Raw genomic sequence first — 25,156 nt, 5'->3', positions numbered from 1 at the left:
GTTCTATTATTTTCCTTTCGGCAGGGTTAATACCTGCCTGGCGCCCGAACAAAATCTTCTTTACCTTTCTCTAATTAATACCGCTACAATTTAGCAGTCTTGTGGCTTGGGGGTAGAAGCTGTTCAGGGTCCTTTTAGTTCCAGACTGGGTGCATTGGTACCGCTTGCCATGCGATAGCAGAGAGAACAGTCTATTTTTTTATTTTACATTTATTTAACTAGGCAAGTCATTAAGAACAAATTCTTATTTTCAATGACGGCCTAGGAACAGTGGGTTAACTGCCTTGATCAGGGGCAGAACGACAGATTTGTACCTTGCCAGCTCGGGATTCGATCTTGCAACCTTTCGGCTACTAGTCCCACGCTCTAACCACTAGGCTACCTGCCGCCAATGGCTTGGGTGGCAGGAGTCTTTGACAATTATTTTGTCCTTCCTCTAACACCGCCTGGTACAGAGGTCCTGGATGGCAGGGAGCTCGGTACTCATCACCTCTCTAGTACCTTGCAGTCAGGTACCTTGCAGTTGCTGTACCAAGCAGTGATGCAACCAGTCAGAATGCTCTCAATAATGCAGCTGTTTAACTTTTTGAGGATCTGAGGGCCCATACCAAATCTTTTCAGCCTCCTGAGGGGTAAGAGGCTGTCATGCCTTCTTCACAACTGTGTGGGTATCTGTGGAACATGTTAATTCATTAGTTTTGTGGACATGTTCATTCCTTTATGATGTGGGCATTGTAGTGGAGCTCAGGACCTGCACCACTACAGCGCCATCGATGTGGATGGGGGTGTGTTCGCCCCTCCATTTCCTGTAGACCATGATCAGCTCCTTTGCCTTGCTGACGGTGAGGGAGAGGTTGTTGTCGTAGCACCACACTGCCAGGTCTTTGACCTCCTCCCTATAGGCTGCCTCATTGTCGCCGGTGATCTGTCGTGTTGTCAGAGAACTTGATGATGGTGTTAGTGTCGTGTGCAGCCAAGCAGTCGTGGGTGAACAGGGCGTACAGGAGGTGTAAGAATATGTTGAAGATAAATACATAACGCAGAGACGGAGGACGAGAGGTCAAAAGGACGAGAAGTCAATAGAGTAATAACAATTAAGGGAAATTGTGTTTTTTCTGTAATAGGGAATTATTGATCACTGGTTCAGAGACATGGGAGGAATATGTCTTCTGAAATAGGATACTTGTTATTTGGCCATTGGCAAGTTTTATTGCAAGGAATTCTAATTGGTCAACCACAGGCTAGGGCTGGGTTATAAATCTACATGCTTTCCCTTTGTTCTGTGGAGAGAATCACTGAGAGAGCATCACTGAGGACAGGGGAGAATGACAATCTACTTCCCCATATGATTTGTCCTCTTTGAACAAACCTATTTTCCTCCCCCTGATTTGCTTTGGAGTTTGTGTTATTGAAGAATAACATAAATTGCTAACAGAGGCAGACGCCCCCGTGTTGGTCAACGTGGCGAATGTGTTGTTGCCTACCCTGGATGATTGACTTCTGTGGGGTTAATGCGTGAATAATGTGATGACCCTGTATCTACAAATCTTTTTAAAACCCTGTTTTAGCTGTGTGTGTGCAATTTGGTGCCTCTATCACCAAAGTTACAATCCAAAAACATAGCTGCCTTACTACATGGAATTTTATGGCTCAGCTTCCAACATTATAACATCTATGGCACAATATGGGCCAATAATTGAAGGTAGTGCTTTCAAAGTGGGTTATATTATATATCATTTGTAAGGTAATTTCATGACCTTTCAGAACCACTTGTCAAACAAAGTTTCAAATGTATCAGGGGTTCATTTTTAAAGAAACTTATACATGTAATTCTGATATGTACCCTAGAGGTCAAAGGTCAAAGTTATATTGACCTGAGCATTCCCGAAAAAATGTCAGATGGATAACTGTGAATCTAAACGTTCCAATGATATATGATTAGAGGGTATATGTGAGCAATAAATTGTTGATTGATATATAAGTTGATCGATTACATTGGTTAATTGATTGGTTGATCATGCCAAAATATTTCTGATCATACAATACCACCAGTCCAGATCGCAGCGGCATGCCTGAAGCAGCTGAAAACTACAACTCCCAGAATACCTTTCACAGGAATAAACACGAAGAAGCGGTAGGTGACTAACATGTGTTACTGAGGCTGATTTTGCAAAGTTGCTTTTAAGCGAAGAGATTCAAGTGTACATTGCTAGAATAGTAATAAACGAAAGTTAATATTGCTTTTACAGTGTTGGTGAGTGGTAGAATAGATTCGGGGAAACACATAGCGAGGTTACTGCACTAATACTCTGTTAGCTTGCTAGCTAGCAAGGTAGCAAACTAATGTGTTAATTGTTGAATGCCACTGGATGTGCAATCAGCACTTATGTTCGATATTAGAGAAGAAATTAAGATTTTGTTTAAAGTATAGAATACACTTCTGATGCAAGGAGCACAGGTCCCCTTTTAACCAATAATGTGATGTCAAATTCAATCTTGCCACTTTGGTTACAGAGTGCAGCCCCAGGAGCAGTGGTATGACATCACATGAGACAACAAGAAGGAACTGCCTGACATCATTCTCAAAAGAGTCCAATCACGTGCCAGAAGACGATGCCCAACCGCTGTGTGGCGTATGGGTGTGGCAAGTCGTGGGATGATGGTGTTACTCTGTACAATTTCCCCAACAATGACACAGAGGAGTTTCACAAATGGGAGAAGCAGGTCCAGCGGACACGGAGCAACTGGACCGCCTCGCCGAACTCCCAGCTTTGCTGTGAACACTTCGGTAAGGAGTGTTTTGAAAACAAGCCCTACCCCGTCCTTAAGGCTCTCGCTGCCAAAGGACAGCTGAAGCTGAAGTATGGGGCTGTCCCCACAGTGTTCATACGGCCCCCCTGCACCTCCTGTGAGGGCTTCGGCTGCAACGTGTGCACCCCCAAAGCCCAGAGACGTGGCGTCCCTGTAGAACCACAGGAATATGACACGGTGAGTCTGTGACCGTTAGTGTTGTGTGTCAGTGTCCACCTGACATTGAGAAAAAACAACAAGCGGTAGCTTGATAGATTTGTAACATAAGGTTGATAATCTGTGATGTTAATGACAGTTTATTTAATAGCTAAAGCACAGTTCCATGTTTCAGAATAGTTCAAATCATACATGACCATCTCTCTTACCCAACCTTGTTCCTCTCTCTGAAAGGAGGATGTTGAGGGGGGCCCTCTGCAGTCGGATGACACTGACGCAGAGGATGACGATGAAGATGACGACGAAGATGAAGATGATGAAGATGAGATGGATGATTCTTTTGGAGATTACTACTCTGCTCTCACTATAGATGACGGACCGGGTGAGGAAAGACTGCATTAGCCTGTTGATATAAAGTTAATTAGTTAGCCTGCTGATATAAAATTCCAGGCAAGGATACTCATCATGGATCACCAAAACCACCGATCCTTTCTGTAACATATTCTCATCCTCTTCCCTACACAGTGGTGTGTGAGATGTGTGGCTTCAGCGGGACCAGAGACACCTTCTATTCCAAGACCAAGCGTTTCTGCAGCGTCTCCTGCTCCAGAGCCTACTCCTCCAACTGCAAGAAGTCCTCTATCCTGGCACGACTTCAGGTGAGAGAGAATATCTTTCTGTGTGTTACAGGTGGTGAGGCTAGATGTTTATAGACTGTATACTGTATAGCCTTTTATAAAGCCTTTTATATAGCATCACCCTTGTCTTCACTCAATGTTTTATTTTCTCCAGGGAAAGCCTCCCACCAAGAAGGCCAAGGTGCTGATTAAGACTGCCTGGTCCACTCAGATGGGGAACATGATTGCTTCTCTGGGAAGCAGTCAGGACAACAGCTCCAGCTCTACTGGACAGGATGGTGAGACCACTTGGAGGGCTTTTCCACTGCTGGGGTAGCGGAAAAGCCAAACTTTTCATTTGGCTCTGTACTTCAGCTTTTTGGATTTGAGAGAAAATGTTTCATATGAGGCGACATTGTCATATCTGTTTTTCGGTTTAGAAATGAAAGCACTTTATATATCTTGTCTCCCCATTTGAAGGTGTCATAAGTATTTTGACAATTTCACTTATAGTGAAAAGTTTAAGATTTGGTTCCATATTCCTAGCACACAATGACTCCATCAAGCTTGTGACTCTACAAACTTGTTGGATTGTTTAACCTTTATATAACCAGGCAAGTCAGTTAAGAACAAATTCTATGCTGGGCCAATTGAATGCTGCTCTATGGGACTCCCAATCATGACCGGTTGTGATACAGCCTGGAATCGAACCAGGGTCTGTAGTGATGCCTCTAGCACTGAGATGCAGTGCCTTAGACCGCTGCGCAACTCGGGAGCCCATTTGCAGTTTGCTTTGGATTATGTTGTGCCCAATAGAAATTAATGGTAAATAATGTATGATTACAGATAATCATGAATGAATCGTGAAAAATGATGAGTGAGAAAGTCCCCATTAGCTGTTGAAGAAGCAGCAGCTATTCTTCTTGGGGTCCACACAACATAGAACATGACAAAATACACAACGCTAATGGACAGGAACAGCAACACACATTTAAACTAAGAACACTACGACTAAAGAACAATATGACTGTTTTTTTAAAGAAGGAGAAAATAAATACAAATAAATAATACTGAGAATAATGTGTGTGTACACGTTATTCCTTGAGGTGTTTTTTATATATATATATATATATCACACTACCGTTCAAAAGTTTGGGGTCACTTAGAAATGTCCTTGTTTTTCAAAGAACAGCTAACTGTTTTGTTCATTAAACATACTCTTGATCAGAAATACAGTGTAGACATTGTTAATGTTGTAAATGACTATTGTAGCTGGAAACGGCTGATATAAAAATAATTTACATTTTTTGTTGTTGTTAAAATAATGGAATATCTACATAGGCGTACAGAGGCCCATTATCAGCAACCATCACTCCTGTGTTCCAATGGCATGTTGTGTTAGCTAATCCAAGCTTATCATTTTAAAAGGTTAATTGATCATTAGAAAACCCCTTTACAATTGTTAGCACAGCTGAAAACTGTTGTTCTGATTAAAGAAGCAATAACACTGGCCTTCTTTAGACTAGTTGAGTATCTGGAGCGTCAGCATTTGTGAATTCGATTACAGACTCAAAATGGCCAGAAACAAATAACTTTCTTCTGAAACTCGTCAGTCTATTCTTGTGCTGAGAAATGAAGGCTATTCCATGTGAGAAATTGCCAAGAACCTGAAGATCTCATACAACGCTGTGTACTACTCTCTTCACAGAACAGCGCAAACTGTCTCTAACCAGAATAGAAAGAGGAGTGGGAGGCCCCGGTGCACAACTGAGCAAGAGGACAAGTACATTAGTGTCTAGATTGAGAAACAGACGCCTCACAAGTCCTCAACTGGCAGCTTCATTAAATAGTACCCACAAAACACCAGTCTCAACGTCAATAGTGAAGAGGCGACTCCAGGATGCTGGCCTTCTAGGCAGAGTTGCAAAGAAAAAGACATATCTCAGACTGGCCAATTAAAAAGAAAAGATTAAGATAGGCAAAAGAACACAGACACTGGACAGAGGAACTCTGCCTAGAAGGCCAGCATCCCGGAGTCACCTCTTCACTGTTGACGTTGATACTGGTGTTTTGCGGGTACTATTTAATGAAGCTGCCAGAATTAAGTATACATTGACAATATTAGTTAAAAAATCACACCATTGCCGCCAGGAAGAAAAATCCTCTCAATCATTATATGTAAGTTAGAAGAGGGGAAACATTTAGTTCCTTTCTGAGACAGACCTGTGTTAGTTCTCCCTTTTCCCCTTGTCATATAGTTGCAGCAACAGGAAACTTTGACTGGGGTGCTTACCTGGAGAAGGCAGGCTCTCTTGCTGCTTCAGTGGCCTGCTTCAGACATGCAAGTCTTCCTTTGCACTTATTACAATACTATCCTATTCCACTTTAAAGTTGCATAGCAATAAATTGCTTTCTTTATTCTACTGGTGAACCAACGTTGCCGCTATACCCCTCCATTCCACCCCTTCAGGCGCCACTCTGTGCCCAGTGGGATGACATCACAGTGAGGTTAAAGGTAGAGGTCCTGAACACTAGTGCCATCCTGCCCAGTAAAGTGTATTGGATCGCCAGCATCATCCAACTTGCAGGTCAGCCAAATACTCTGAAACTGATTGATGGAACATCTAAAAATGGCACCCTATTCCCTATATAGTGCATTACACAGGGAGCAAGGTTCCATTTAGGAGGCATCCTGAGACATCAAACATTATTATTATTATTATTTTTTTGTCATTGACTATGCTAGTTTACCTCTTCCTCCCTCTGTTTTCCAGGCTATAAAGCTCGGTTGAGGTACGAGGGCTTTGAGGAGGACAGCAGCCAGGACTTTTGGTGCAGCCTGGGTTCTGGAGACATGTACCCTATCGGATGGTGTGCCATGACCGGCAAGCTGCTGGTGCCACCACAGGGTGAGTGACCTCCACAGGTATAGAGTACTATAGGTCTAAAAGTTAACATTTCTGTAAAAAAAATAAAAAGTGGGTAATATGAGATCCCTTTTTTAAGCAGTATCTGAAGAAGTGCAACAATTTGATTACACTTACAAAAAGAATGTGCTTTCATTAAGTGTTTTGCTAGTGGATCAATACAGTGCATTCAGACCCCTTGACTTCTTTCACATTCTGTTACGTTACAGCCTTATTCTAAAATTGATGAGGACACATTTTTATTTAATCAATCTACACACAATACCCCATAATGACAGGTTTTTAGATATTGTTGCTCATTTATAAAAAATGTAAAACCGAAATACCTTATTTACATATGTATTCAGGCCCTGGTCACTGATGGTCCTCAGTCACATTCACTTTATCTTGGATTCAACAACAACATTGGAATCTAAAACTATCACTCTTCCAATTGTACTCTTGTTTAATTGTTGCACTAGCTGAGGAGTTTAGACCCATGGTTCGTTTGCTTACTTGTACATATCCAAAATGCTAGTTGTCCATTTTTATACTGTTATTTCATTGTTTCCCCCTAAGGACATTTGTAACAATTTACCAAGACTGGGGCTGACCCTTTTCATAGCCTACTGCTTAATTTAGAATGTTTTTCATTACTCAGCCATGTGGCAACACCTAGTGGACTACATTCATATTATGGCCATTGAAATGCCACCAATCGCTGTTAACATTTTTCAATATCTGAAGCTGAAGGTTATACTCTTTTATTTAAAGTGTGACCAAAACCCAAATTGTACACTTACCTACTGACATATTTAATTTTTTTATTTCAAGGGCATTTGTAACTTCTTTCCTAGGTCGGTTTGACCTCACTGTACATGTTTAGGGTAATCAACGGATGCTGAGTAAGAGAGAATTTCTGCTGCTTGTCTCGTTCATAACGACAAGTTTAAAATGAGTAATTTTTCTCTTTTTTTTTTCTTTGAATGGTGTTGTACTATCACTTGTATTTTATTTTAGTGTATGTTGGGAATGTTGAGAGTGGGTGGGAAGGTAGGTTATGTTGGCATTATCCAAAGATTCTTGTGCTCTGTTTCTCTAAAGGATTTGAGTTTCTCTCTCAATCTCTCTTCCTCATTTTTCTTAATTTGACTTCTCCTCTTATAAGGATTCATGTCTAGTTCAACAACAAGTCTGCATGGTATTTTGGGGCTTCCAGTCAGACTGGTGACATGGAACATTCACAGGTTGTGGAGTGCAAATTAAGAGCTCCAGAGTATTTTCACATCTGAACAGCCTGAATACTGATAGGTGCGTTTCTTGAAGAAATGCAATATGTGTTAACGACCATACTAGATTGCGTAAAGCCTGGGTTGGAATGGTTTTTCATTCTAATTTTAATGGCAAAGCGCAATATTGATTCACAAACGAGCACAGTTTTCACCCTCTCAGATCATTTCAGATCCTGGAGGATGTTATACAATAGTTATTGGACACTCTTCCAGACCCCTGTAGTACTTGCAAATGTTTACGCCCCTAACTGGGATGACACTAGATTTAAGACATCTCTTTTAGCCTCTCTCCCTAATCTTGACACCCACCGCCTCATCTTCGGCGGGGACTTTAACTATGTTATTGAACCATGACTCGACCGGTCTAATCCCAGAACACTTACTCCTTCCGGGATGTCAAAAGCTCTTTCTACATTCACGACCCAAATGGGTTGTGTTTATCCATGGCACTTCCCTCATCCGGTCTCAAAAGACTTCTACTTTTCTCATGTTTATCAAGCCTACTCCCTCATAGACTACATTTGTTTTAGAGCCCTTCTCCCCTCAGTTAAAACTACAGAATATTCTGCTATAGTAATTTCGGACCTTTCTCCCTACATTCTGGACTTAGCTCTTACTCCGAACGCAAAAAACAGTTGACTTGGAGATTTAACATGGCCCTTTTGTCTAACAAAGAATTCTGTAACTTTTTATTTCAACCAACATCAACGTATTCATTCAAAGGAATAAAAATAACAACCCCTCCCCCTCTCTTTGGGAGACTTTCAAAGCTGTATTACGGGTAAAGATAATTTCTTATAATGCTCATTATGTCAAACAAACAACTCAAACGTCAAGAACTGCTGGGCTCAATCCTGGCAATAGACCGCCAGGATTAAACTTCACCATACCCTGAATTATACGCAGAGAGGTTGAAACTTCAAACTGAATTTAATCTGCTTTCCACTGATAAAGCAGAGTTTCTGTTGCAACAAACAAAGGGGATGTACTACGAATATGGTGACAAGGCCAGCCGCCTTTTGGCACACCAACTTAAACGCCAGTCAGCATCTCAGTTATATAACTCTTACCGTAATCTTACAAGTGATCCCTCTAATATTTATTCAAGTTTTGTCATTTTATTCTAACCTCTACAAATCCGAACCCCCATCAGATAATACGGCAATAACTTGGATATTCCATCCATTTAGTACATTTATACTCTCTCCAGACCCTACAATTGTTGTTTCTCTTGATGCGGAGAAGGCTTTAAACCTGGTGGAGTGGGATTATTTATTTTAGTTTTGATAAGATTTGGTTTTGGGTCCAATTTCATCTCATGGATACGTCTGCCCTATTCTGCTCCTACGGCTAGCGTTCACACCAACTCTCAACATTCAAATACTTCCGCCTATCCAGAGGGACCCGTCAAGGGTGCCCTATGTCCCCACTCCTTTTTGCACTTGCAATAGAACTGCTTTCCTTGGCCTTAAAATGATGATGATCATTCACTGGAATCCACAGAGCTGGTGAAGAACACAGTGTGTCACTGTACGCAGATTATCTACTATTATATATCACTAACCCTGTGAACTCTGTCGATAACATACTGCATATTTTAAACACATTTGGATCATTCCCAGGTTACAAATTGAACAAAAATGTATGTTTTCCCATCAACCCCACTGCCTTTACGCCTGTCGTTTTTCCAATTGAGGTGTGGCCTCTGGCTACCCTCCATAAAATAAACTTAGCAAGTCTAGTCACATGAGTTAAAGCAGACTTACTACGCTTGGATAGTCTGCCTCTCTTCTTAGCTGGCAGAATCCAATCTGTTAAAATGAACGTTTGACCTAGGTTTCTGAATTCTAGATTATATGATATTATTCTTTCCTTTGAACCCTCTCCAATCAACAAGGACTCCACATCCTCATATGCTTGGTTACGTTTCATTCAGTTCAAGGTCTTGCACAGAATTCACTACACCAAAGGAAAAACGTAGTAAATTCCTCCCAGACACAAATGACACGTGATAAATGTTCAATCACTTCGGCAGACCACACCCATATGTTTTATTCATGTTCTAAGCTGTCTGAGTATTGGTATCCTTTTTTAATACTCTCTCTAAAATTCTAGATATTGACCTGCAGGCTTGTCCTTTGATAGCTATATTTGGAGTTCCATCTTTGTTGCCTAGTCTCACTAAAAGTAAAGCAGACGTTGTAAAGTTTGCTTCCCTCATAGCCTGCCGGCAGATCTTGCTTAATTGGAAATCCTCCAAACCTCCCACTGTATCAGCCTGGTTGAAAGATCTAATGTCTTTTCTACACTTAGAAAAAACACTGAGAGTTTGTACTAATAACTTTTTCTTGCGATGGCAGCCTTTAATTTCCTTTTTTGAACAGTAGCCTTCCATTGATCAGGAGTACGAATTTTGGCCAACAGGGGACATGAGAGGGTGTGGGAGGGAAGGGATAGTATGTTTTGATATTTTAGATGTATTTTTTGTATGTACAGTAGTTTGGACACATCTACTCATTCAAGGGTTTTTCTTTATTTTAAAAATGGAATAGTAATAATAGTGAAGACATAAAAACGATGAAATAACACATATGGAATCATGTAGTAACCAAAAGAGTGTTAAATTAATCAAAATATATTTGAAATTCTTCAAAGTAGCCACCCTTTGCCTTGATGACAGCTTTACACACTCTTAGGCACAAATAGCCCTCACCAAGCCTGGAATTGTGTTGGGTCATTGTCCTGTTGGAAAACAAATTTATAGTCCTGCTAAGCGCAACCTAGATGGGATGGAGTATCGCTGCAGAATGCTGTGGTAGCCATGCTGGTTAGTGCGCCTTGAATTCTAAATAAATCAGTGTCACCAGCAAAGCACCATCACACCTCCTCCTCCATGCTTTACGGTGGGAACCACACATGCAGAGATCATCTGTCCACCTACTCTGCGTCTCAAAGTCACGGCAGTTGGAACAAAGAATCTCTAATTTGGACTCATCAGAGAGATTTCCACCGGTGTAATGTCCATTGCTTGTGTTTCTTGGCTCAAGCAAGTCTCTTCTTATTATTGGTGTTCTTTAGTAGTGATTTCTTTGCAGAAATTCGACCATGAAGGCCTGATTCACGCAGTCTCCTCTCAACAGTTGATGTTGAGATGTCTGCTATTTGAACTCTGTGAAGCATTTACAGTTGAAGTCGGAAGATTACATACACTTATGTTGGTCATTTAAACACATTTCTTGTTATCAAACTATAGCTTTGGCAAGTCGGTTAGGACATCTACTTTGCATGACACAATACATTTTTCCAACAATTGTTTAACCTCTTGAGCCTATGGGGGGGGTGCTATTTCGATCTTGGAAAAATGAGTTCCCAAAATAAACTGCCTCGTACTCAATTCTTGCTCGTACAATATGCATATTATTATTACTATTGGATAGAAAACACTCTCTAGTTTCTAAAACCGTTTCAGAAATCGAACCCTGTTCTGGGGTCAGTTTATAAGTCCCCATGTAAGCCATTGGGCTACATGCACTGCATACGTCTTCCTCTAGATGTCAGTAAGTGGGGAGAATTTGAATGGAGTGAATTGCGCAATCTGGGACCTTATATAAGACCCTGGAGTACCGTCCTTTTCAACGTTGCGCCTGGCGCAGTAGGGACATCAGTGGCCTCCTGCCAAGCTTTCGTTTTGCCAGTTCTATATCTCCGGTCATGTTTTTATTCGTTATAGTTGTTAAAGACATCATAAGGTAGTTAATTTAAACCGACTTATAGCAATTTATATCAGTTTATTGCGATTTTCTGGCATTTCTTTGTGACGCGCTTTCAAGAGTTGGACACCTTTCCGGCACATGCCGAACGTTAGCGGCTATTTCGACAGGACAAGAGGACAGCTTTCAACCAAAAGACGATTGTTCTGGACAAAGGACACCTTTCCCAAGATTCTGATGGGAGGTCATCAAAAAGTAAGAACTATTTATGCTGATAAATCGTTGTTCTGTTGAAAAATGTTAAATGCATAAGCCGCCATTAATTTCAGTGTAGCCTTGCTTTAGCGCACGATGTATTGCGCAATAACGTTAATTTAAAAAATGTTACAAAGCGATTGCATTAAGAACTAATTTGTCTTTCATTTGCTGTCCACCCTGTATTTTTTTGTCAAGTTTATGATTATTTATTGATTTTAATAGGTGACTCTCCAAGATGGCGCCCAACATTTTCTGGGCAGCTTGGCAACTTTTCTCATTGTATAACCACGATTTGTGCCGCTAAATATGCACATTTTCGAACAAACTCTATATGCATTGTGTAATATGATGTTACAGGACTGTCATCTGAAGAATTCTGAGAAGGTTAGTGAAAAAATTATTATTTTGGTGGTGAATACGTTATCGCTATGTTTGGCTGGAATCAATGCTGTTGTGTGGTTTGCTACTGTGCTAAGCTAATATAACGCTATATTGTGTTTTCGCTGTAAAACACTTAGAAAATCAGAAATATTGTCTGGATTCACAAGATCTGTCTTTCAATTGCTGTACGCTGTGTATTTTTAAGAAATGTTTTATGATGAGTAATTAGGTAATACACGTTGCTCTCTGTAGGTATTCTAGTCGAGTTCTGATGTTGGCTGCAATGGTAAACTATGATTTATACCTGAAATATGCACATTCTTCTAACAAAACATATGCTATACAATAAATATGTAATCAGACTGTCATCTGATGAATTTGTTTTTTGGTTAGTGGCTATTTATATATTTATTTGGTCGAATTTGTGATGGCTACTGATGGAGTAAATAACTGGTGGAGTAAAAAAAATGGTGTCTTTGCTAACGTGGTTAGCTAATAGATTTACATATTGTGTCTTCCCTGTAAAACATTTTAAAAATCAGAAATGATGTCTGGATTCACAAGATGTGTATCTTTCATCTGGTGTCTTGGACTTGTGATTTAATGATATTTAGATGCTAGTATTTACTTGTGACGCTATGCTAGGCTATGCTAGTAGCTTTTCTACTGATTAGGGGTGCTCCCGGATCCGGGTTTGGGAGGCGTTAGAAGTTAAAGACAGATTATTTCACTTATAATTCACTGTATCACAATTCCAGTGGGTCAGAAGTTTACATACACTAAATTGACTGTGCCTTTAAATAGCTTGGAAAATTCCAGAAAATTATGTAATGGCTTTAGAAGCTTCTGATAGGCTAATTGACATCATTTGAGTCAATTGGAGGTGTACCTGTGGATGTATTTCAAGGCCTACCTTCAAACTCAGTGCCTCTTTGCTTGACATCATGGGAACATCAAAAGAAATCAGCCAAGACCTCAGAAAAAAAATTGTGGACATCCACAAGTCTGGTTCATCCTTAGGAGCAATTTCCAAATGCCTGAAGGTACCACGTTCATCTGTACAAACAATAGTATGCAAGTATAAACACCATGGGACCACGCAGCCGTCATACCGCTCAGAAAGGAGACACGTTCTGTCTCCTAGAGATGAATGTACTTTGGTGCGAAAAGTGCAAATCAATCCCAGAACAACAGCAAAGGACCTTGTGAAGATGCTGGAGGAAACGGGTACAAAAATATCTATATCCACAGTAAAAACGAGTCCTATATCGACATAACCTGAAAGGCAGCTCAGCAAGGAAGAAGCCATTGCTCGAAAACCGCCATAAAAAATCCAGACTACGTTTTGCAACTGCACATGGGGACAAAGATCATACTTTTTGGAGAAATGTCCTCTGGTCTGATGAAACAAAAATAGAACTGTTTGGCCATAATGAGCATCGTTATGTTTGGAGGATAAAGCGATAAAGGGGGATGCTTGCAAGCCGAAGAACACCATCCCAACAATGAAGCACTGGGGTGGCAGCATCATGTTGTGGGGGTGCTTTGCTGCAGGAGGGACTGGTGCACTTCACAAAATAGATGGCATCACGAGGAGGAAAATTGTGGATATATTGAAGCAACATCTCAAGACATCAGTCAGGAAGTTAAAGCTTGGTTGCAAATGGGTCTTCCTAATGGACAATGACCCCAAACATACTTCCAAAGTTGTGGCAAAATGGCTTAAGGACAACAAAGTCAAGGTATTGAAGTGGCCATCACAAAGCCCTGACCTCAATCCCATAGAAAATTTGTGGGCAGAACTGAAAAAGCGCGTGCGAGCAAGGTTGCCTACAAACCTGACTCAGTTAAAGCCAACTGACATTTACTCCTGATTATTATTTGACTATGCTGGTCATTTATGAACATTTGAACATCTTGGCCATGTTCTGTTATAATCTCCACCCGGCACAGCCAGAAGAGGACTGGCCACCCCTCATAGCCTGGTTCCTCTCTAGGTTTCTTCCTAGGTTTTGGCCTTTCTAGGGAGTTTTTCCTAGCCGCCGTGCTTCTACACCTGCATTGCTTGCTGTTTGGGGTTTTAGGCTGGGTTTCTGTACAGCACTTCGAGATATTAGCTGGTGTACGAAGGGCTATATAAAATAAACTTGATTTGATTTGAGTTACACCAGCTCTGTCAGGAGGAATGGGCCAAAATTCACCCAACTTATTTTGGGAAGCTTGTGGAAGGCTACCTGAAACGTTTGACCCAAGTTAAACAATTTAAAGACAATGCTACCAAATACTAATTTAGTGTATGTAAACTTCTGACCCACTTGGTTATGTGATGAAAAAAATAAAAGCTGAAATAAATCATTCTCTCTACTATTATTCTGACATTTCACACTCTTAAAATAAAGTTGTGATTCTTATTGACTTAAGACAGGTAATTTTTACTAGGATTAAATGTCAGGAATTGTGAAACTGCGTTTGAAATGTATTTGGCTAAGGTGTTAACTTCAGACTTCAACTGTATTTGGGCTGCAATTTCTGAGGCTGGTAACTCCTAATGAACTCTGAGTTAGCGTTTCCTGTGGTGGTTCTCATGAGAGCCAGTTTCATCATATCGCTTGATGGTTTTTGCGACTGCACTTGAAGTTCTTTAAATTTTGGTTAAAAGACTTGGTCTTTTACCAAATAGGGCTATCTTCTGTATACCGCCCCTACCTTGTCACAACACAAATTATTGTCTCAAACGCATTAACTTTCAACAGGTGTTCCTTATTAATTTAAATGCATTCCAGGTGACTACCTCATGAGTCTGGTTGAGAGAATGCCAAGAGTGTGCAAAGCTGTCAAGGCAAAGGATGGCTACTTTGAATGAAGAATCTAAAATATATTTTGATTTGTTTAACACTTTTTTTGGTTACTACATGATTCCATATGTGTTTTTTCATAGTGGTGATGTCTTCTATTATTTTACAATGTAGAAAATAGTAAAAATAAATTAAAACCCTTGAATGAGTAGGTGACAACTTTTGACTAGTACTGTATGTGTACGTACACATGTGCGTATATTTATTTCCAATTGTATGTTTTATTTAATTTTTATATGTATGCTGCTTTTGTTAAGGGGAGGGAGGTGTTTCAATAAGTATAAGGGGATAAAAGGATGTACCTGTTCAAGTTGTAATTTGTGTTTCTTTATATTCACCCAATTCCAGATAGCTGATGTTCTGAAAGAGCTGCAAAATCTGGACCCCTACAAATCAGCCGGGCTAGACAATCTGGACTCTCTCTTTCTAAAATTATCCGCCGAAATTGTTGCAACCCCTATTACCAGCCTTTTCAACCTCTCTTTCGTGTCGTCTGAGATTCCCAAAGATTGGAAAGCTGCCGCGGTCATCCCCCTCTTCAAAGGGGGTGACACTCTAGATCCAAACTGCTACAGACCTATATCTATCCTACCCTGTCTTTCTAAGGTCTTCGAAAGCCAAGTTAACAAACAGATTACCGACCATTTCGAATCCCACCGTACCTTCTCCGCTATGCAATCTGGTTTCCGAGCTGGTCATGGGTGCACCTCAGCCATGCTCAAGGTCCTAAACGACATCATAACCGCCATCGATAAGAGACATTACTGCGCAGCCGTATTCATCGACCTGGCCAAGGCTTTTGACTCTGTCAATCACCACATTCTTATTGGCAGACTCGACAGCCTTGGTTTCTCAAATGATTGCCTCGCCTGGTTTACCAACTACTTCTCAGAGTTCAGTGTGTCAAATCGGAGGGCCTGTTGTCCAGACCTCTGGCAGTCTCTATGGGGGTGCCACAGGGTTCAATCCTCGGGCCGACTCTCTTCTCTGTATACATCAATTATGTCACTCTTGCTGCTGGTGATTCTCTGATCCACCTCTATGCAGACGACACGATTCTGTATACTTCTGGCCCCTCTTTGGACACTGTGTTAACTAACCTCCAGACGAGCTTCAATGCCATACCACTCTCCTTCCGTGGCCTCCAACTGCTCTTAAATGCAAGTAAAACTAAATGCATGCTATTCAATCGATCACTGCCTGCACCTGCAGTGCCAGTCCAGCATCACTACTCTGGACGGCTCTGACTTAGAATACGTGGACAACTACAAATACTTAGGTGTCTGGTTAGACTGTAAACTCTCCTTCCAGACTCACATTAAGCATCTCCAATCCAAAATTAAATCTAGAACCGGCTTCCTATATCGCAACAAAGCATCCTTCACTCATGCTGCCAAACATACCCTCGTAAAACTGGCCATTCTACCGATCCTCAACTTCAGCGATGTCATCTGTAAAATAGCCTCCAACACTCTACTCAACAAATTGGATGCAGCCGTTTTGTCACCAAAGCCCCATATATTACCCACCACTGCGACCTGTACGCTCTCATTGGTTGGCCCTCGCTTCATACTCGTCGCCAAACCCACTGGCTACAGGTTGTCTACAAGTCTTGTCGTGGAAAATCGGTTCAAATACAACACTTACAAGAACTTGTGAAATCAATTAGGCTTTTAATACAGAGTTTATCAAAGCCTGGAATGGTCCGCGGAACACACACCACTTCCCAGCCCCGGCTTCAGCATTTATACACATACAACATATAGGTCCAACCCATATGCAAATAAGCATACTTCCCCTAATTCTTCCTGTCACCATTATCTTTTCAGTTCAGTGCCTCAGTATGTTCTCTGGTATGTGTGTCCAGTTGCCCTAGGCGCATATTTCTCTGGTATGTGTGTCTCTTAATGGAATCAGCAGACTATATGTCTAGTGTGTCCAGGTGCCCTAAGTGCATATTTCTCTGGTATGTGTGTCTTTAGTGGAATCAGCAGACTATGTGTCTCTTCTCTTCATGTGGTCTGTTTTTTTTAATGTTCAGCTGTCCTATGCCTTTATATGTTATCCATGTGTCTCATTTACTCCTACAGTCTCTGCTAGGTAAAGCCCCGCCTTATCTCAGCTCACTGGTCACCATAGCAGCACCCACTCATAGCACGCGCTCCAGCAGGTATATCTCACTGGTCACCCCCAAAGCCAATTCCTACTTTGGTCGCCTTTCCTTCCAGTTCTCTGCTGCCAATGACTGGAACAAACTGCAAAAATCACTGAAGCTGGAGACTCATATCTCCCTCACTAGCTTTAAGCACCAGCTGTCAGAACAGCTCACAGATCACTGCAACTGTACATAGCCCATCTGTAAACAGCCCATCTATCTACCTCATCCCCCTACTGTATTTATTTATTTATTTATCTTGCTCCTTTGCACCCCAGTATCTCTACTTGCACATTCATCTTCTGCACATCTACCATTCCAGTGTTTAATTGCTATATTGTAATTACTTCGCCACCATGGCCTATTTATTGCCTTATCTTACCTCATTTGCACTCACTGTATATAGACTTGTTTTATTTTTTCTACTGTATTATTGACTGTTTTTTTATTCCATGTGTAACTCTGTGTTGTTGAATGTGTCAAATTAATAACTTGTTCTCAACTAGCCTACCTGATTAAATAAAGGTGAAATAAATAAAATTGCCAATATAAATATGAATACTTTTTTTTTTAATTAAAAGTGATGCTACTCAAAGCTATGAGACTTGAAATTGAGCTCAGGTGCATCCTGTTTCCATCTAGATGTTTCTCGAACTTGATTGGAGTCCACCTGTGGTTAATTCAATTGATTGCATTCAACACCATAGTGCCCACAGAGCTCATCACTGAGCTAAGGACCCTGGAACTTAACACCTCCCTCTGCAACTGGATCCTGGACTACCTGACGTGCTGCCCCCAAGTGGTACAGATAAGCAACAACACGTCTGCCACGCTGATCCTCAACACTGGAGCCCCTCAAGGGTGCGTGCTTAGTCCCCTCCTGTGCTCCCTGTTCACCCACGACTGTGTGACCAAACATGACTCCAACACCGTCATTAAGTTTGCTGACGACAACAGTGGTAAGGCCTGATTACCGACAACGATGAGACAGCCTATAGGGATGAGGTCAGAGACTGCCAGGACAACAACCTCTCCCTCAACGTGAGCAAGACAAAGGAGCTGATCGTGGTCTACAGGAAAAGGAGGGCTGAACAGGCCCCCATTAAGATCAACGGGGCTGTAGTGGAGCTGGTCAAGAGTTTCAAGTTCCTTGGTGTCCACATCACCAACAAACTATCATGGTCCAAACACACCAAGACAGTTGTGAAGAGGGCACGACAACACCTTTTCCCACCTTAGGAGACTGAAAAGGTTTGTCATTGGACCCCAGATCCTCAAAGTTCTACAGCTTCACCATCAGTAGCATCCTGACCGGTTGCATCACGAGCTGGTATGGCAACCGCTCGTTATCTGACCTTGATGGCGCTAAAGAGGATAGTGCGTACAGCACAGTACATCACTGGGCCCGAGTTCCTGCCATCCAGGACCTATATACTAGTCGGTGTCCAAAAAATTGTCAAAGACTCCAGTCACCCAAGTCATAGAATGTTCTCTCTGCTACCGCACGGCAATTCTAGGACCAAAGGGCTCCGTAACAGCTTCTACCCCCAAGCCATGAGACTGCTTAACAATTAATCAAATGGCTACCCGGACTATTTACATATCTATGCATAGTCATTTTTACCAGTACCTACGTGTACAATTAACTTACCTGTACCCCCCAGCACATTGACTCTGTACCGGTACCCCCTGTATATAGCCTCGTTATTGTTATTTAATTTTTTTACTTAAGAAAATATTGACCAAATAAACTGAACTCTTTCTTGAACTGCATTGTTGGTTAAGGGCTTGTAAGTAAGCATTTCACGGTAAGGTCTGTTGTGTTCGGCACATGACAAATAAAGTTTGATTTGACATGATTTGGAAAGGCACACCTGTCTGTAGAAGGTCCCACAGTTGACAGTGCATGTCACAGCAAAAACCAAGCCATGAGGTCGAAGGAATTGTCCATAGATCTCAGACAGGAATGTGTCGAGGCACAGATCTGGGGAAGGATAACAAAAAATGTCTGCAGCATTGAAGGTCCCCAAGAACACAGTGGCCTCCATCATTCTTAAATGGAAGAAATTTGGAACCACCAAGACTCTGCTTAGAGCTGAGAAAACAAGCTTCTTTGGTCTGATGAAACCAAGATTTAACTCTTTGGCCTGAATGCCAAGCGTCATGTCTGGAGGAAACCTGGCACCATCCCTACGGTGAAGCATGGGGGTGGCAGCATCATGCTGTGGGGATGTTTTTCAGCGGCAGGGACTGGGAGACTAGTCAGGATCGAGGGAAAGATTAACGAAGCAAAGTATGGAGAGATCCTTGATGAAAACCTGCTCAGGGCCTCAGACTGGGGCGACGGTTCACCTTCCAACAGGATAACGCAGGAGGGTTTCGGGACAAGTCTCAATATCCTTGAGTGGCCCAGCCAGTGACCTGAAAGTAGCTGTGCAGTGACACTCCCCATCCAACCTGACAGAGCTTGAGCAGATCTGCAGAGAAGAAAAGGAGAAACTCCCAAATACAGGTGTGCAAAGCTTGTAGCGTCATACCCAAGAAAACTCGAGGCTGTAATTGCTGCCAAAGGTGCTTCAACAAAGTACTGGGGTAAAGGGTCTGAATACTTATGTTAATGTAATATTTCATTTTTTTATATTTTATAAATTTGCAAACATTTCTTAAACTGTTTTTGCTTTCATTATGGGGTATTGTGTGTAGATTGATGAGAAAAACTAACAATTTAATCAATTTTAGAATAAGGCTGTAACGTAACAAAATGTGGAAAAATGTAAGGGGTCTGAATAGTTTCCGAATGCACACTATTGGTTGTCTGTTCTAGCTGTGCACCAGAACATCTCTGACTGGAAGGAGTACCTGATGAACCGGCTGGTTGGAGCCAGAACTTTGCCTGTGGACTTCTATATGAAGGTAACACTTGTGTTAGACATACTTTTTCTTTGTGGTAGATCCAACCAAATTTCCACATCTCTCCACCACTGCCCCTTGTCTCTGTAATGGCCGTCCCTTCTCTCTCTGCATGTGTCTCCCCCCTTCTCTCTCTTTTTCTCCTTCCTCCCTCTCAGCTGGCAGAGAGTATGAAGTGTCCGTTCCGTACTGGCATGCGTGTGGAGGTGGTGGACCGCACTCTGGTGAGCCGAACACGGCTGGCAGTGGTGGACACTGTGACCGGAGGCCGCCTAAGACTGGTCTATGAGGACGGGGAGCAGGAGGCCAAAGGGGAGCCCCTCTCTGACGTCTGGTGCCACATGTGGAGCCCCCTTCTGCACCCAGTGGGCTGGTCCAGCAAAGTGGGCCACGTCATCAAACTGGCTGGTACGGGATTAAACCAACTGGTGCACGGGGGGGGGGGGGGGGGTAAACCAACTGGTGCGCGGGGGGGTTTCTATGTTGATTAAGTTGAAGGTTGATAATATGAAACATTTTTCCCCAGACGTTGACCACCCAACATTCCGTAAGGTGTACTGTGACAGCGTCCCCATGCTGTTTAAGAAGGTCAGTGTACAGACTGATCACATGAATCAATGTCTATCTACAGCTCATTTGTTGATGGTTTGACGAACACCAGAGGAGTCTGCAAAAGAAGCACAAATAGAGTGCTGTTTCTGCAACAAGCCACAGCGGCTTGTTTCACGACTGGACTTCTATAACACTGTTATGCCTCTCTATGACCCCCCACAGCCCAGGACTGTGTACATGGAAGGAGGCTTCTTTGAGGTGGGAATGAAGCTGGAGGCCATCAACCCTGTAAACCTGGGCAACATCTGTGTGGCCACTATACACAAGGTAATGATTGAGAGGATTTTCATTCTTGGCTGCAATGCTGTAATGTTTTAACTAATATTGTCTATGTACACTTAATTTGGCTCTATACTCCAACATGATATTTGATATTAAATGTTTTATATGAGGTGACAGAACAGAATGTCACCTTTTATTTGAGGGTATTTTCATACATATGTTTTACAGTTTAGAAATGAAAGCACTATGTATCTAGTCCCTCCATTTGAAGGTGTCATAAGTATTTGCACAAATGTACTTATAGTGTATTAAAGTAGGGGTTAAAATTGATTTAATTGTCATTGTCAACGATCTACACAAAATGATGCTGAAGTCAAGGATCGGTAGGATGGTCAGTTTTACGAGGGTATGTTTGGCAGCATGCGTGAATGAGGCTTTGTTGCGAAATAGGAAGCCGATTCTAGATTTAACTTTGGATTGGAGATGCTTAATGTGAGTCTGGAAGGAGAGTTTACAGTCTAGCCAGACACCTAGATATTTATAGTTGTCCACATATTCTAAGTCAGAACCGTCCAGAGTAATGATGCTAGTCGGGCAGGCGGGTGCGGGCAGCGATCGGTTGAAGAGCATGCATTTAGGTTTACAAGTATTTAAGAGCAGTTGGAGGCCACGAAAGGAGTGTTGTATGGCGTTGAAGCTCGTTTGGAGGTTTGTTAATAGTGTCCAAAGAAGGGCCAGATGTATACAGAATGGTGTCGTCTGCGTAGAAATGGATCAAAGAATCACCCGCAGAAAGAGCAACATTTTTGATATATACAGAGAAAAGAGTCGGCCCGAGAATTGAACCCTGTGGCACCCCCATAGAGACTGCCAGAGGTCCGGACAACAGGCCCTCCAATTTGACACACTGAACTCTGAGAAGTAGTTAGTGAACCAGTCGAGGCAGTCATTAGAGATATCAAGGCTGTTGAGTCTGCCGATAAGAATACAGTACAGAATATGGTGATTGACAGAGTCAAATGCCTTGGCCAGGTCAATGAAGACGGCTGCACAGTACTGTCTTTTATCGATGGCGGTTATATCATCATTTAGGACCTTGAGCATGGCTGAGGTACACCCGTGACCAGCTCGGAAACCAAATTGCATAGCGGAGAATGTACGGTGGGATTCGAAATGGTCGGTGAACTGTTTGTTCACTTGGCTTTCCAATACTTTAGAAAGGCAGAGCAGGATGGATATAGGTCTAACTGTTTGGGTCTAGAGTGTCTCCCCCTTTGAAGAGGGGGATGACTGCGGCCGCTTTCCAATCTTTAGGAATCTCAGACGATACGAAAGAGAGGTTGAACAGACTAGTAATAGGGGTTGCAACAATGGTAGCAGATAATTTTAGGAAGAGAGGGTCCAGATTGTCTAGCCAAGCTGATTTGTAGGGATCCAGATTTTGCAGTTCTTTCAGAACATCAGCTGTCTGTATTTGGGTGAAGGAGAAGCGGGGGGAGGGGGGGCTTGAGCCAGTTGCTGCGGGGAGTACGGAGCTGTTGGCCGGGTTTGGGGTAGCCAGGTGGAAAGCATTGCCAGCCGTATAGAGATGCTTATTGAAATTATCGTGGATTTATCAGTGGTGACAGTGTTTCTTAGTCTCAGTGTAGTGAGCAGCTGGGAGGAGGTACTCTTATTCTCCATGGACTTTAGTGTCCCAAACCATTGTGGAATTAGTGCTGCAGGATGCAAATTTCTGTTTGAAAAGCTAGCCTTTGCTTTCCTAACTGACTATGTGTATTGATTCCTGACTTCCCTGAAAAGTTGCATATCGCGGGGACTATTCGAAGCTAGTGCAGTACGCCATAGGGTGATTTTGTGCTGGTCAAGGGCAGTCAGGTCTGGAGTGAACCAAGGGCTATATCTGTTCTAATTTCTACATTTTTTGAAAGGGACATGCTTGTTTAAGATGGTGAGGAAAGCACGCTTAAGGAACAACCAGGCATCCTCTACTGACGGGATGAGGTCAATATCCTTCCAGGATACCTGGGCCAGGTCGATTAGAAAGGCCTGCTCGCAGAAGTGTCTTAGGGAGCGTTTGACAGTGATGATTGTTGGTCGTTTGACCGCGGACCCATTACGGACACAGGTAATGAGGCAGTGACTGCTGAGATCCTGGTTGAAAACAGCAGAGGTGTATTTAGAGGGCAAGTTGATCAGGATGATATCTATGAGGGTGCCCATGTTCACGGATTTGGGGTTGTACCTGGTAGGTTCCTTGATCATTTGTGTAAGATTGAGGGTATCTAGCTTAGATTGTAGGACGGCCGGGGTGTTAAGCATATCCCAATTTAGGTCACATAGCAGTACAAACTCTGACGATAGATGGGGGGGGCTATCAATTCACATATGGTGTCCAGGGCACAGCTGGGAGCTGAGGGGGGTCTATAACAACAGTGAGGGACTTATTTCTGGAGAGATGGATCTTTAAAAATAGAAGCTCAAACTGTTTGGGCATCGACCTGGATAGTATGACAGAACTCTACAGTAGATTGCAATTCCGCCATCTTTAGCAGTTCTGTCTTTATGGAAAATGTTGTAATTGGGGATGGAAATTTCCAAATTTTTGGTGGCCTTCCTAAGCCAGGATACAGACACGGCTAGGACATTTGGGTTGGCGGAGCGTGCTAAAGCAGTGAATAAAACAAACTTAGGAAGGAGGCTTCTGATTAACATGCATGACACCAAGGCTTTTTCGGTTACAGGAGTCAACCAATGAGAGCACCTTGGGAATAGGTGTGATGCTGGGGGCTACAGGACTTAGGTTAACCTCTACATCACCAGAGGAACAGAGGAGGAGTAGGATAAGGGTACGGCTAAAGGCTATAAGAACTGGTTGTCTAGTGCGTTGGGGACAGAGAATAAAAGGAGCAGATTTCTGGGCGTGGTAGAATAGATTCAGGGCATAATGTACAGACAAGGGTGTGGTAGGATGTGAGTACAGTGGATGTAAACCTAGGCATTGAGTGACGATGAGAGCGGTTGCGTCTCTGGAGGCACCATTTAAGCCAGGTGAGGTCTCCGCATGTGTGGAGGGTGCAACAAAAGAGCTATCTAAGGCATTTAGGACGGGGCTGGGGGCTCTTTAGTGAAATAAAACAATAATAACTAACCTAAACAGCAGTTGACAAGGCAAATTGACATTAGGGAGAGGCAGGAGTAGCCGAGTGATCATAGGGTCCAATGAGCAGCAATAGGTGAGTCAGGGGGCCATTCGGTAGTTACAACTACGCTTGGAGAGCTGGAGACATGGCAATTCATAAAACTACTGGGCCGTGGCCTGCAGATGGATCTTCGGCGACGTCGCAACGGAAAAGCCTGTTGAAACCACCTGGTGAAACCACCTGGTGATGGACCGGCGGGGCTCCATGATGGCAATAAAGGGTCCAGGCCAATTGACAAAGGAGGTATTGTAGCCAAAGAATTAGCTGGTGGACCTCTTCAGCTAGCCAGGAGATGGGCCTAGCTCGAGGCTAGTTCAAGGCTAACTCTTGCTTGCTTCGTGACAAAGACGTTCGCCAGGAGTAGCCACTCAGATTTCAGCTAGCTAGCTGCGATGACCCGGTGTAAAGGTCCAGAGCTTGCGGTAGGATTCCGGAGATGTGGTAGAGAAAAAGAAGTACGATATGCTCTGGGTTGATTTCGCGCTGTGCAGACTGGCAGGTATTGACCGAGCTGAGGCTGGCTGGTGTCCGAGTTAACGGTGAAGATCCCTAGCATTGGCTAACTGACTAGTAGCTAGTTAGCTGGCTTGCTTCTGATGGGGGTTCCGGTTCTAAAGTATAAAAATAGCAGATCCGTACCATATTGGGTGAGGCGGGTTGCAGGAGAGTATATTCAGTCCGTAGATGGAAAGTGAGATTAAAATATATACGAAATATATATGGGGGAAAAACGGGGGAAACTATTATTTACACGGGACAAGACAAAACACATGTCTGACTGCTACGCCATCGTGGATTACCTTGAAATGGAGTCTAGTAGGAAGGTAACTGTTGTAACTCTCTCTTACTCTCTCTCTCTCCCAGGTGCTGTTGGATGGCTATCTGATGGTGGGCATTGATGGCACAGATGGGTCGGGTGATGGGTCTGACTGGTTCTGCTACCATGCTTCCTCCCATGCCATCCTACCCAAGGGATACTGCCAGAGACACAACATACAGCTCACACCACCCCCTGGTAATACCCTACCCTCTCTCTCATCCCTACCCTCTCTCTCTCAGCCCTACCCT

General features: G+C 42.7%; 1 protein-coding gene across 1 annotated transcript; it reads left to right on the top strand.

Annotated features, from left to right (window-relative positions):
- Positions 1-977: 977 nt before the first annotated feature.
- LOC129862402 (lethal(3)malignant brain tumor-like protein 2) lies at positions 978-25,103 on the top strand (the record flags this gene model as incomplete). The annotated part of the gene is given in 13 exon segments (XM_055934031.1): positions 978-2,134; positions 2,515-2,988; positions 3,202-3,349; positions 3,493-3,626; positions 3,760-3,883; positions 5,843-5,925; positions 6,055-6,172; positions 6,359-6,493; positions 19,966-20,054; positions 20,210-20,459; positions 20,578-20,639; positions 20,826-20,930; positions 24,953-25,103. Coding segments are annotated over 12 exon segments (1,774 nt in total), but the record flags the coding sequence as incomplete, so codon positions are not given.
- Positions 25,104-25,156: the final 53 nt, after the last annotated feature.

The sequence above is a fragment of the Salvelinus fontinalis genome, chromosome 1, assembly GCF_029448725.1.
Source record: "Salvelinus fontinalis isolate EN_2023a chromosome 1, ASM2944872v1, whole genome shotgun sequence".
Taxonomy (NCBI): Eukaryota; Metazoa; Chordata; class Actinopteri; order Salmoniformes; family Salmonidae; genus Salvelinus; species Salvelinus fontinalis.
Note: the sequence above shows the minus strand (reverse complement) of the source record. Positions and strands in the feature narration are given on the sequence as shown.